Source organism: Nylanderia fulva, unplaced genomic scaffold, assembly GCF_048542155.1.
Source record: "Nylanderia fulva isolate GAGA-0341 unplaced genomic scaffold, ASM4854215v1 Scaffold33, whole genome shotgun sequence".
Taxonomy (NCBI): domain Eukaryota; kingdom Metazoa; phylum Arthropoda; class Insecta; order Hymenoptera; family Formicidae; genus Nylanderia; species Nylanderia fulva.
Window position 1 is genome coordinate 1,148,438 of NW_028190400.1, and position 14,726 is coordinate 1,163,163.

General features: G+C 35.9%; 2 protein-coding genes across 5 annotated transcripts in view; one reads left to right on the forward strand and one right to left on the reverse strand.

Annotated features, from left to right (window-relative positions):
* Window positions 1–14,726, forward strand: part of Ror (tyrosine-protein kinase transmembrane receptor Ror) — a 275,303-nt gene that overhangs the window by 64,896 nt on the left and 195,681 nt on the right. The window lies entirely within an intron of this gene.
* Window positions 1–14,726, reverse strand: part of LOC114943353 (uncharacterized) — a 35,627-nt gene that overhangs the window by 11,773 nt on the left and 9,128 nt on the right. Inside the window, 2 exon segments of the mRNA XM_029318929.2 lie at window positions 9,885–12,279; window positions 12,697–12,995. Of these exon segments, the coding sequence (XP_029174762.2) occupies window positions 9,885–10,062 (178 nt within the window). The 5' untranslated portion in view covers window positions 10,063–12,279; window positions 12,697–12,995.

Consider the following 14,726-nt stretch of genomic DNA (forward strand, 5'->3'; position numbering starts at 1 on the left):
CCGCTTCGAGCAAGAATAATTCGCGACGAAACTTCATTAAACTAAGATGGACAGAATTTAAAGTGTAAAAAAGAGAGATTGAACAACTAATTATCTCAGGTCTATATTACACTTTGTATTAATTGGCCATCGGATAAAAGATTTGTATCTTAGTAAAAAATACGGAACCCTCAGTTGTCTTAGGAAGCCTCATTACTCTCGTTAATTAGCTGTCAGATAAAAACTTCGTAAGATCCTAAAAGAATTTTCGGGGATTGCAATAATGTTTTATATTTGTCAGAGAGGTAATTTTTCAAAAGCGTTGTCTAAAAAGATTTCCGACGATTCTAAAACTTATCTGATGTTCAATTAGCAGGTTCGACAATATTTACATGTTCTACGCGCGTATTATCAATTTAGCTTGTTTAAGATAAACGAGAAAACATGCGCGAGCATACCGATTGATTGATTGACACAGTATATGTATTGTATGTATTGTACAATGAACGCCGTTGAAATAAGCGATTGTTGTTTATGGTTTCGTCCGATCGGTAGACACCTACGAGATATTTTCGCGTATACGTATTTTATAGCCACTAGAATTCTGACACGGTTAAATTATCGCCGTAACGCATCGTAGCACATATGTGTATATATATATATATATATATATATATATATATATATATATATATACATACAGACACACATACATATACACGCATATGCGTGCGTGTCTACGTATAGATAGACGCATCCCACGAGTATATTCCTGGACGCGTAGAGTTCCATAGAATTTCTGACGTTGTTTCTAGACGACAATAACAGGACGCAAGGTCTAGGGAATTCTATGCGATCATGTCAAAATATCCTCTTCCATATCCTTAAATAATTGCTATCGGCAATATTTTTAACATTCGTCCGATTGCCTCTATTTAAAGTTAAAGTTTTTCCTCGCAGAGGCCGTGTGACATCACGAATACATTTGTAAAGTGTCACGTGGAGTATTTACAGAATTACCGCCTCATCGTTGTTCGACCCCAATCAACTGTATTTTTAGAATTAGGAATATTGATAGTTACAGACAATTAAATGGCACTTCAAAGCTGTAATATCATTAATCATATTTGCAAATGAAGCGTTGCGTTTCTGTCATATCAACGAGAAGTTTTTTGATTAATTTTATCAAGTTAATTTTAATTTTTGTTTAACGAAAATATATGGAGTGTCGATAATTTTTAAATTCGACTGATTGAAGAGCTTTCGAGTTGAGTGTCAAGAATTGCGAGATTCAGAGATATAAAAATATATTTAAAATTACAATACGGGTTTTTCGAAAAGTTAGCGAGAAATGTTCGAGAATCTATCAATGATATACAAGCCGTAGCAGGACGAGAACTTCGATTTAAATAATTCCGATCTAGGTAGTTTAGTAAAATTTGCGGTTTGCTTCTCGGCAAAATGAAGCCACAAAATCTGAAATTTATACGAGAAGAGGTTTAGAAGTTTCACTTTAGTAGGTACTTCAGAACTGTAAGCCGCAGGTGAGAAGGAGATCGACCTGAAATTTCCATTCTCTTGCTCTCGCGAAAGTTTCGGTGCAGGTGTTTGCATCCGCCGATGCATACGATCGTTGTACTTTGCGCGCGCGTCCTCATTCGTCGAGCATTCGAAAAGTACGGGAAACTCGAGCGTCGTCTCACTTTGTGAACGTGCGACGACAACGCGCTCCGTTTTCCTCTGCGACACAGTAGATTTTTATGAAAGCCCCTGGCTGCAAGGTGTCTCGTGACACTTTCCGAGAAACAGAGACACCGTTCCTAAGCGAGCTTACGTTTCCGCCCGTCGCGCATTGAAAAAAAGCTCCTCGCCTTTCGCGCTTCCGCTTTCTCAGTATCTTTTTTTTCGTATCGTCATGTGCATACAGGTTGCATTAAAAGTGTCGCAAATGTTTATTTGCGGATTTACTTCCTCCTTTTGATATTAACAGTTTTTTTTGTCCATAAGCTTTCTTTTTTTAATACATTTTAATTTTTACATAGAGAGAATTTTCTCTTAGAATTTACTCTAAAAATCATGATAATCGTGGGACAATATGGTATTGGAATTTTATGAGTTTCTCTGATTAATATTTATCACAATAAAAAATATAATAAGATATAAAATATGTTCAATTAATTTTACTATATGCATAGTAAAAATTAGGTACCATGTACATATTAATATTTTTTATTGTGATAAATGTTTAATTAGAAAAGCTCTTACACAAAATTCTTACAATACTATATTATCCCACAATTACTATGTACAAGTAATACTGTTTTAGTACATTAATTAATTGTTCTAAGTTAACATAATGTTAATTTGAAATTTATTTAAAATCAATTTAAGAAAACAATTTAAGAATATAATTTTTCACATTCTTGAATAATGTTTTTTGTTAATAATATAAAAATGTTGTTCTGGAATAAGAAAGCTACATATTCTCTATCTTTCATTGTCTTGTGTGAATCTGAATAGCAGCCAGAAATAAATAATGACATCAGTTTTATTTTTGAGAAGCATTATTATAATCATTACATCGTTTCATCATTACTTAACTATATTATTTACGCGTTTTCATTTATTATTCTCTCACGAGATAAAATAATTAATCTTGAAACGCAATTATTCACACTCTGTAGTGTAGTAAATTTTCCATATAAATGTTTCTAAATAGTAAATGAAACCGCGGGATGTAATAATCCAAATTTTCCGTAATTTCTCTCACTATATCGTTTCACTATCGTCTCGGTACATCGCGTGTGGCACGAATACTGAGTTTATACATATTTTTGTTTGTTTTTTTTTTTTTTTTAAACGGGACAAATTTCCGGCATTACTCACTGTCGCGTTGCATCCTCTTCGTGCGAGCTTCCACAAGCGCGGACGTACTCGGGAAACTGCAGCCAGTCGCATCCCCCACTGTGAGAGAAATCCCATGTCGGCGCGAGAGAAGCGAGTTCCGAGCGTGTCGCGTGCCCGGGATTACTTTCGCGTCGGCGCTTATTGTTAGTCAAGATTGCATTGTCAACTTGGGTTTCTGGGAATCTCGCGGATGCACTTCCCGCCACATCGTGTTGGCGGAGTTCTCGGCTTATGCTAATTTTGCTGATGGAGGAAAGAGATAGATGGATAGAGAAATAGAGAGAGAGAGAGAGAGAGAGGGTGAGAAGAGAGAATCATATACTTTTGCAATGACGTTCGTCACTACGTAAATGCCGTGCACGTTATCGCTGACATATTCATCCGCACTTGAGTGCGCTCGAATAACGGTATACCGGAATGCATCTCGATATATACAGTATATCGAGTCTCGTGGCTTGTACCCGTTAATTACGATCCTGTCGCGAAAATATAATTTTGACGCTGATCAATTTTAATTACTGATTCATCAATTATTCTATAGAATTGTTTTTGTTAAAAAAATTCGAGTGAGTTCAGTTTTCGTTGTGATTATTTAATGCATTTAATTATCATGACAATTTAATTATAAAGTTGTAACTATAAATATATGACTGAATATATTTCATAATATTTAAAAATGAAACAAGATATATATATGTACTATGAAAAAATGTGCATATTGAGAGTTCCACTTATAAAAGAGAGGAAACATCGTCATATATAAATACGTATTAGATAAAATATTACAGTAAAACTAATTGTTTTTATAATGATTATATATGCTTTTACAGAATAATAGCGATCAATGAATTTACACGAATTACTGACAAACTTGCAAGAATGAGACTTTAATTTCCCATTTTACAGCCAGTATAAATTGTACGTTTAGAAAAGTCGTTTCCGCGAAAAAGTTCAACAATCTCGTAAAGTCACTCTGGTGTTGTTAAAATAAAATCGGCCTTTAACTCTTCTTCGGCTTCAATATCGTCGCAAAAATGTTAATACCGTCGTATTCGCAAATGTGTGTCTATGCATCTTGTCTTTTACGAGGATTCAATTCTTCCGCGCTCGTAGAAGAATTCCTTTCTCGCCGCGCGAGCCATTATGACAAGCTGATATCTTCCTGTAGCTAGAAAAACGAGAGAAGCGCAGCCACGTAGATTCTATCAGTGAAAATTGCATCCACCTGCGTATACGCCGTAGACATTATCGCGTCTCCCTTTTTATGGCGAACGAAAGCACGGTCGAGTTGCGCGACATAAGCAGATGAAGTTGAGGGTGGTGAAAGAGCATTAAAAACTCTTTCCCGTTTCTGCGCGTTGAAAAAAAAAGAGAGAAACTCTCTTTGCCGGTCTCTCGGCTACGCGTTAATGATGTTTCCCGAATTTAAACCTTCGGTTATTCAATGTTTCCCATCTCCGTCATTCTTGTCGTTGTTGATTACATCACAGCGTTATATATTTCAGAATTCGCTGGAGCGACTTAAGCATGTCACTTTTAACGAACTTTTTTATATTACACGTGTACCGGATATTTAAAATTATATCACGAACAAGAAAGCGCTTTAATTTTAAATTAATCCATGTCTTATAAGTGATTGAAACTTCAGAAAGACAAACTTAGTTGTGAAATAAATAAATAATAAAATTATTTATGCAAAGTAATTAAATCTCTTCACTATTTGTGTTAATGACTACTAAGTTAGTCAAGTCAATTTATTGATCGAAAAAGAAAATACATAATACAGTCGTTAAAAAAAAAAAAAAATACTCGTTCATCGTTATCAGCACGTTAAGAGTTAAAAAGAGTTAAAGTACGCTTAAATGAATTCGTACCAGAATTCCGCGATGAGTAAAACGAGCTTTCCTTCTCTTCGCGTCTTATTGGTCTGGTCGAGTCTCTTCTCTGCATCATGTCTATAGCCCGTTCTTTCCATTTCTGTGTCCGCCACGGTGTGCTGGTTTCTTCGATGACTTTTCGCCGAGGGCTTGGCCGAGGGAGATCAACTCCCCTCTTCGATTCGCGACTCGCCACGATTTCGTTAGATCAAAGTCAGCGGGTTCGTTTTACTTACGTGTACGTATCGTCTCCTTAAAGAAGTTACGTACACTCGAATGATAAGGGTGAGGGTCATTTTTGCTGGTCATTAAATAATTTATGAGCGTTTCATCAATACGACGTGTATTGACTAATTTAACGACGTGTCTGAATTTCATTCTTCTACAGCTTATTCGTAAACAGCATGTTCTCGTAATAGGCGTTCTTTATTTTTGTCACTATTCTGTCAGTTAATTGCATCGACGTCATACAACACTCGTCATTTCTTCCTCCCCGATCTGTGACCAAGTATTTTCCATGATAATATATTTCCCGCGAACAGCTGTTATGTTCCGTATTGTGCGAATGATGAGTGTTTATATCTTTAAGCATTGCAAAACGTCACTCGAGATAACAGCTCGAGATATACAAATTGATATTATTATATACGTTCGAGAAAATTAGAAAACTCAATTTTAATTATGATTTTAATTTAGATATAAATTTTAGGTAAGATATCTACACTTGTCAACTTAATATAGCGTATCACTACTGATTTCGTTAATAAGGAATAACAATTAGCCGAAGCTAGCTGATTTTTTTATTAGCACGCCGCTAACACTCGAATCTAATTTAAACTTAAATATTCTCACTAATTTTTTTATTACTCTTCCACGCAAATTTGTCGCGCACTTTGTACTAGCCTCCGCAAACTTCTCTTCCATACAGTTCGTTTCGACGTCCTTCTCTTTCTCGTTACGTAACCCCGAGATACGCGTCTCTCTGCCAGATGTGCGTTTCCGTGCGAGAACGTCGTCGCCGTCGCGACATCGAGGATCGACGACGTATCACATCAACGCTTCGGCCGATGACAAATGTCGGTATACGTAGAGCGGTCACCGGAGTCGGTCCTGCTTCCGGTCGCGCTTCGTGAGTTTGACAGTTTTCGCGGACCGCGGAAAAGTCTGCCAGCCGTTTAGAGTCACCGGGCGAAACTAGTCGGCGGGTAACTACATCACTGCCGTGGTCTTCATCCCTACCGCGAGCGAGCTACCTCTTCTTCGTCTGCTTCTTCATCGCGCGTCACGAAACCATCGTCGCGGGTCTCTCTCTTTCTCGCCCTCGCGACTATTTAAATCTTTTGTAGTCCCTCGTGGTCCCGCAACGTCAGGACCGTGTTATCGTCGGGGCTACGATACCAGAGTTAGTGTGTATTTTTCTTTCTTACTTCCTTAAAAATAAAAAAAATAAAAAATAAAAAATCCTAATTGACAGTGGAATATACGTAAGAATAATGTACAGAAATTATTTTGCGACTGCGGAGTTTTTAAGTAAGAAATATTGATGAATAAGATTATGAGATATGCAAATTATTTGTGAAGAAAAAAATGCATTCTCTTATATAAATTTCGTACATTTTAAATTCTATTAAAGATATATTTGTAAAATATATATATAAAAAATCATTTTGAATTTCTTGATAAGTCTCTTTTCATGCATCTGATGTTATTACTAACAGTAACACCAAGATGCTCCGGTACTGATCAACGTCATTGTGTCTTTTCGTGTTATTTTAGATACGTCGCCGTTCATATAAATTTCGTCATTTTATCATGCGCCTTGACCGCAATATTATGCAAAAGCTATAATCTGGAACGAGAGAAAAATCTTCTCCCCGACAAGTTTATATATCATTTAAATTTGTGTTTGCATTTGTTGTAAAATTGTTGCGTTATATGCACGCTAAATATGTTGATAATATCAACGTTTTATTCATCTATACGTCAAACTTAAATTTTTCTAGTATGACGATTACGATTTTTAGACATATTTTGCACATTGTGTCCTTTTTTCTTAATTGTTTTAAGTGATTTAATATTGTTTCGTCGTGAGGAGTGACATTGTCGCTTCTTATGTCTAACATCATCAGTTTTGAAGTTCAACGGCGCGATATTTTTGATATTGAAGAAATTCGGTGTCGGTGCAACCAGGGGCGATGATAAATTGTTCATTAGACCGGCGCCGTTTCTTCACGCGGCGATGTAATCTATCAAGAGGTTGAAAAAGGACTCAAAATAATCTCCGAGCCTGACGTAGGTGGCGTCTGGTTTTCCCATCGAGCGAGCATGAGATGGGAACGGAAAAAGGGAAGAACCGATAGATCCAACAACTCACTTTGGACCCTCTCGGCGTGCTGTCAGTTTTTCTAATCGTGGAGGATTTTCTTCACACGTTACTTGAATGCACTACGATAATCCGGCTGCATAATGTACCGGAAGGGATAAAAAAGCTCAGACGTTATCTTGATTCCTCGGGAATGTCGAGCCTCTTTCTGTTTGACTATATACTAGGTGGTCTCTTAATCGTTTCTAATTAATAATTTCGTAACGATATATAAGATTTGTAGTTAAATTAGATTATCATGCTTTTTTTTTAGATAAACAATTAGAAAATTATAAAAATATAAAGTGCTTATATATATGCATGTAGAGTATATTAAATATATATTACATTTACAATATTTATTTAATTTTATTGCTATTTTAATTTAAAAATTATAGTTAGTCGTGTCAAAATTAGCTATGAGAGAAATTTTTAAAAATAAAATTTTGATTTTTATTTATTACGTTAGACATATCGAAAGCAATGCGTCATTACCTGCGATGTATCTGGATTTATTATTAAATTTTATCATTGCTTATTTATCTAATGATGATTCAAGTTTATAAATAGTCGAAATTTGAAATAGTATAGAGTTTGAAGTTTTCGAATTTTATTAATTTATCGACAGGGAAGATAAAAGTCGAGATTAGTTTGACGTTTCAATAGTATTATATATAAGATATAGTAAGCTAGCATTTAGAGTCTGTACAGCGTCGACATCTGGATCACGAGTTCCGAGAGAACAAACGCCATCCCGGAATATTTGCCAAAACAAAGCTTTTCTTGGCTTCTCGGGTAAATAAATCTCGAGGAAATCACGTACACGCGATTCATACACGTACCGTCATTCAAACTTTTTATATTATTAACGTCATATTTCCACGCAACGTCAACATATCCGTTCAAGCTCTCGCATTCCTGTATTATAATTAACACGTAATATCTACCAAAAGCTATATGATATAGCACACATATATACCTACCATTGTTAATTGATCTTCTTCGAAAGAATTCGTCCAATCGAACAATCGATTTCAACGATAGCTCTTACATGGTGTTTTCCTTATTAAAGAATTCTCGATAGTCTGGTAAATCTGATAATTTCACTGTTAGACGATTAACTTTGTTTCTATTCATTTTGTATATATAACTTAAATTTTTTTATCAATTAAATTAATCACGTGGATTAATTGTATGGATTCATCGCGTTCACTTTTAATTACAAGTCACAATTAATATTATTCTCTTTTTTTTTGTTGGGCACTTTTTCACGTCAAACTAAAGCAATATTATATTATGTAAGAAAAAACTTTTGTTGTACAAAATGATGTGCGGATGCGTTTTGTTCTTCTCAAGCTCGCTCGAGCGTATTTAGTGACTGAGTCAAATCTGCTGGATCGAGTCTGCCGCTACTAGAAACTGTGCTACTCGCGCTTATCCAACTGGACAAATTCAGCGTGTGCAGGCCGAGTTTCGAAAATAGTTCGTAGTAGGTCCGTACGGTATACGGCGACTTCAATCCTGTGTATGCGCGTGTCTATTTGTAGGCGATTCCGGCGCGATGCAGTTTACGAGATTTAGCCATAGTCGTATAATGAAATTCTCTATGATGTCATAAAATATATTTTACTGCTTATTTGCGGTATCATTTATAATGGCGAAATATTTCATAATTAATAACAACAATGACAATGAGATTTGCGAGACTAGCGTGATCCATTTAAAATGTCATTTAATTTTCGTTTAATTCAGAGCAAAATTGCGTCGAGCAAATTTATTAAAACCTGTCTCAAAAAAGTACTCAATTACTTTTGCAATGTATTTAAAAAAGATGGGAAAGGAGAGAAAGAAGAGCGGAGCATTTTTTGTAACGGAAGCATAATCCACTGTGTAAAACTTTAACGACATACTCTTTAATAAGTTTCAGATAGATTTGTTCTTTTTTCGAAAATGTGATGAGATACTTTGTGTATTCTCAAGATGTCAGTTTTATTTTTTCATGAGATATTTGCTAACTTTAATAGAATAATAAAAGCTTGGAATTGCTCTTTTTCATGATATATTAAAAATTCCTTTAACACGGTAGTTAAATTAATCCTTGATTGCTCTGGTGCAGTCATACTCCAAAGGATCAAATATTTAACATTATTAGTTGGTCTGGCCTGCCACTAACGCGTAATGGAAGTCCCGGTGAAATTAATTTGGCCCCCGAGTGTGAATCGTCTATAACGACAAATTAATAATTCAAACAATGACGTTCAGAGCAATTGCGCTAGTCAAATTCATGTAAATATTCTCTTAAAATTTGGTTTGAGAAGGAAAAAATATACATATACAATTTTGGCAATAAAAAAACTACATAAATAACATTACATAAAAAAATAAATTAACTATAGAATTGCGCTTGAATCTTTCTATCGTATAGTCTCATTTATCTGAAGATATTATTTTTTAAGTTTTTTAACAAAATATCTAATTACTAAGTTCAATGCATATATTTCTTTGTCGAAAAAAACGAGAAAAACTTGGTGAAATGACTTTCCGTACATCGAAAAATCGTTCTTGTTTGTCCGTCGCGAATATTTACATTAATTTCAAGCGAGAGGATGAATAATAATTGAGCCATTATAACGTTCTTTTATAACAACACATTTGCAATCCTCTCTCTCCCACCTCTATCTTTTTCCCCTAACTCATCGATAGACGCGCTCCGTGAGCCGTCTCTATATTCTCCCTCGTACTTTAACCCCCTTCTTTACCTTGCTCCACCTCGGCGTTGATGTGAATGGTCCTCAGTCTCAGCTCCTCGTTCTCGTAAATCATCCCTCTTGAGGACTTTCGGTCGAGTTTTCTATTTGGCTTGACGCTGACGTCCCTTCGCCTGGTTCTCAGCATTCCGGCACCGCCGACGCCACCCACTCCCGTTCTAGCCATCATCCTTTTTCCGGTGTTACTTGTCTCTTATTTTCCCCGGTACGCGGTGTATCACAAAGAACGGATCACTATGAACGGTCGATTGTCCGCGACGATCAGCGCAGCCTCTCGAGAGGAGTAGCACGCGACTTCTTTCCTCTTGTTCTCCTTCTCTTCGCGAGAAACTTTTGGAAGATACGCGCGTCCGTTTCACCTGACTATTTGATCCTTTGTTTGATCTTTGACGTTAGAAAGAACAAAGTTTCTCGAGGACGAGAATTCCGCCCGACTTTTGCGATTGTGACTTGGCCACTTGACGTTCTCTCTATCGCGTAGACAAATCCAGGAGTCCGTTTCGAGGAGTTTGTCTTGAGCCTTGATACGTTACACCGTAAGGTATCTTAGTTCAAAGTATGCCCGCACTTTTCTTCAGATTGTTTCTTTCACGGCGGAATTTGAGATCAAAACCTTGTCACTAAACACATAATCACCTTCTGTAGTCTAACTTCGAAAATTGTTTGTATTAGTATTTGTCTAATAATACGAGAAAAATTGTCATTCAAATACATTATTTTTATTAACGCAATGCTAAGAATTTACTTTTTCGTTGGATTTCATCATAGAACAATGATTTCTAGTCAATCTCACTATCTCTCAGCAAACATCTTTCGTTGATATTAACTCGATCGATAATGATGAAGAATTTAGTTCTTATATTTATATGATTATATAATAACTCGGCATCGTGGAAAGCTTTAAAGATGCACGTTCGTTCCGATATACCTGATCACGAGAATGATGCAACGCAAAGTCGCTTCCTCCAGTTTAAAGCGGTACGGTCGTTTCTCGAATAATCGCACAGTCACTCTTCCGGCAAAGAGTCTGCATCAATCCCGGGGAACAAGCCCGGGGAAGCGAGGTGTAATTGATGCCGCAGAAACTCCGGGAAGACCGACAGACGCCTTACGGACTTGCCGAGTCACTCTCTATTGTGAAGACTATACGCGTTAGTTTGTAGTACCGCGAAGTTTGTACACGTCGGCTCGTAGTATCACGGAGCCTATACAGAGACCTAATATCGTAACACGCTGCCGCATCGCGAGATCAGGGTTAAGAGCTATTGACGTTGGAGGATAATCCGCGTCTAAAATTTCGTGCATACGGACCATTTGTGTCAGTATCTCGCAGATTGTGTATCTTGCTTCATAGCGAAGAGGAACGTGTTGAGAGTTATCGATGCTGTAATAACGTAACGTAACATAATCCCAGTCTATGATCTTCGTGTGTTGATACATCCGACGTTGTATCAACTTAAGGGAAATTCTCTACCAAGCAGGCGGTTTGCTAATTGGCGAGTTCCTCCGGGAATTACACGTCTCTTGTCGGATCGTCACTGATACCACGAGGAACGGTCAGCTTCGTGGACCCGTTCGCGGTCGCGTCGTGCCGTTTAGACGAAATTACAGCGTCCGGTAGCACCGGTCGTCGTGTCGCCCTCGCGGCCGGAAGAATTTGCATCGGGCACTCATTTCTCACGCGGTATTCCTCGCACGCAATTTGCGTCCCCATTACTCAGCGTTTATCAGCGTGCTCGGACGACCACCTCTCGTACCTTCAAGCTCTCCGTCCTTGTGTTTTTTTTATTTTATTTTTTCCTCTCCTTCCTTTTCCTGCTCCCTCACCCTTTCTCTCTCTCTCTCTATTTTGTTTTTGTCTTTCTCTTCTAATTTGTTTTGCACGTCCGCGCGGCACACGCGAGGGAATTTATCTCGTTGCACGGATGGATTTTCTGCAATCTTTTGGCTGGCTGCGCTGGTCATCGGTCGACTACGGTCGGTTATGTATGCCGAGACTTTCGCCCCTAGACTGGTGATTATTCACGAGGGACTTAAAGTTGCGGGCCTGAAGTTTTAGCTTTCAGTATCTTGTTTATTTTCTATTCGCTGGGGACGTCGTTCGTGCGTTCGTGCAAAAATTGCCCTCGCGAGAACGATAAGTGATTGTGATGCACCGCAGCTGTTGCAGGACGATTATCCGCGATGATGCGCGATACCGTGATGCACTCGAGGACTCTTTTAAATATACGTTATAGTCAAGTTGAAGTAATTGCTGATGTCTTTTTTGATTGAAGTAAATGTTGGTCGACTTCAGGAACGTTGCACGTTTTTTTGTGAATTCTATCCTCGTTTCTCGATCTCAAATCTTGCCATTGAATGAAGCGATAATTGCTCCGTCAACGATCTGAAAAAGAATTTATATGTTAAAAAAATGTATAATAATCAGGTTATTATTTTACTATTATATATCGAATATTTATTATAATATAGTCGGATGTTATATATATATATATATCATATTATATACTGTATTATATAGTATCAAATATTTTGAAAAAATATAGAGTATTTATATTTCAGTTTTCTTAAATATTAGATTAAATTGTTACGTTTATCAGTTTGCTTTAGTCATTGGAAAAATAGAATATTCAAGTAAAAATAAGCAATGAGAAATTGCCAAAAGTCATAATTAAAATTTGTTTTGTTAAACTAACGAAAGTCAATATTGCTGTAAAAACTTTCGTTCGTGAATGAAGTCTTTTATTTGCCTGTGAAACTTTGAAAGAAGTCAGGAGAAATACGAAAAAAAGTGATTTAAAACCTTGCCGACAACTCTCTCTTCACTTATAAAGAATTGCTTCGCGTATCATAGGATGCGAAGTATCCGACACGCGTATATTTGGGTAAATGCGCGAAATGGTAAAACATTTCACTCTTGCGCAAAGGAAGAAGCAAGTATCCTCTTTGAAAGACGTTTTTTTTCGTGATGTTGCTCCCTCAGCGTTTTCTCTCTTTCTCGAACCTGCTCTTCTTGTGACATTCAAAGTTCAGAGAGTGACATCAAAGAGGATCACACAGCAAAGCAGGTGCATATCCTCGATCGCTTGTTGTTATCTTGTTCTGAAAGCAGAGGCAAAGAGCAACAAGAAGAAGGCAAGAGAAAGAGAGAGACACGCGCATAAAGAGAGAAATTTATATTTCAGGAAAAATTGTGCCTTAAAAGCATATATGAAAGATTTTGCCGAAATGAAAAATGTTTATAAAAGATAATTAATTGAATTTATATTAAGCACATTATCAAATTTTTGCAAACAATTTTTTTTGATAAAGTTTTTATATCTATAGATATGTAGAATATGCAATTAAGATTTCTATCAATATTTTTTGTATTTTTTAATCTTGTGTAAACATAATGTAAATAATATAAATTATTTCAAATTAAAAAGTCAAATGTAATACATTAAAAAATACAGATAGAATAGAATAAATTAAGAAAGAATAAAAAAAGTGAGTAAAGCGTTTGATATTCATCATTTTGATAATGAATGAGTTTAATTGCTATATAAATAACGACCTTCTTGAGTTTACGTTAGAAATTATCTCTGGGCTATCTCACGCGATAATTAGAAGAAAAGTGAGAACTTTTTACGCTTCGTCATGCATACGGCTGCTGACTTTTTAATGAAGCTAATATTCTTCAATTAACATCGACGGAAATTGAAAAGAATAAATAACAAACGTAAAAGTTTTTGTAAAAGTTCTTTTTCGCTATATAAGATATTTTTTTGAGAGCAAGAGAAAGCGCGAACATATACATATAAATACACAAAGAAATGGCGAAATAAAATTAAAGTCATAAAGTTCGAGTATTTTATGACGGTGCGAGAAGACTGTATGTCGATGCATACTTAGAGCAGATATTCGATTTGAACGCATTCCAAGTAGTGAATCATGTGATTCGCAACTCATGTCTAACACGAAATTAACGTTGCATGAAATTTTGCAAATTAATGTTCGACGAAAGCTAGTTACGAAAAAGAAAATAATATCGAACAATCTATAAAATAAATTTTTTTTTACTTGTTTATTCATCTTTTTATTATTAAAACGTAGATATTTGAGAATCGCCAGACAGAATTTAAAAAAGGTAAGAATCTTTTCTCGACCGTACTGGCAAATATTATTTATTCATTCGAAACGTTGTGATTAAATAAATAATATTTGCCAGTACGGTCGAGAGAAGATTCTTACCTTTTTTATTATTACAATGACGAAATAAATACTAAATCGAATTTTTATCATATTTACATGTATTTTTAGAAGTCTTACCTAAAATATTGACGTATCTTATATCATTTTTAATGACATGTCACTGTCACATTACCAAATATTTTAATGAATCATACTTATTTTAAGTGCACGCGCGCGTTTGAATTTTTTACTGTCATTCATTCTTACAAATAAATAAAATATTGTTCATTTAATAGAATTAAATATACATAAGATGGTAGATTTGTCTTGAAAATAATTATCACAATCAACTATTTTATAATTATTTCTTTTGCTCTTTACAAATGAATAAATTTAGTTGAATTAAATATATAAATTTAATTTATTCATTTACTTAATTTTTCTTTTGTACGTGATTAATGAATATCTTGAAAGAGCAGTGCACCGAATGATATAGCTATTTATAAGCAAATACGCGTCGCGTGCAAAGCGCCAGCATAACTCGCGCTTAAAAAAATAAAATATCCATAAGAAGACTCTCTGTCGACATAGGTTGCTTGCACGCTCGCAATTTAACGAGGTAGGATGCGAGGTCTTTGATGCGGGACGAGATGTAAGAGG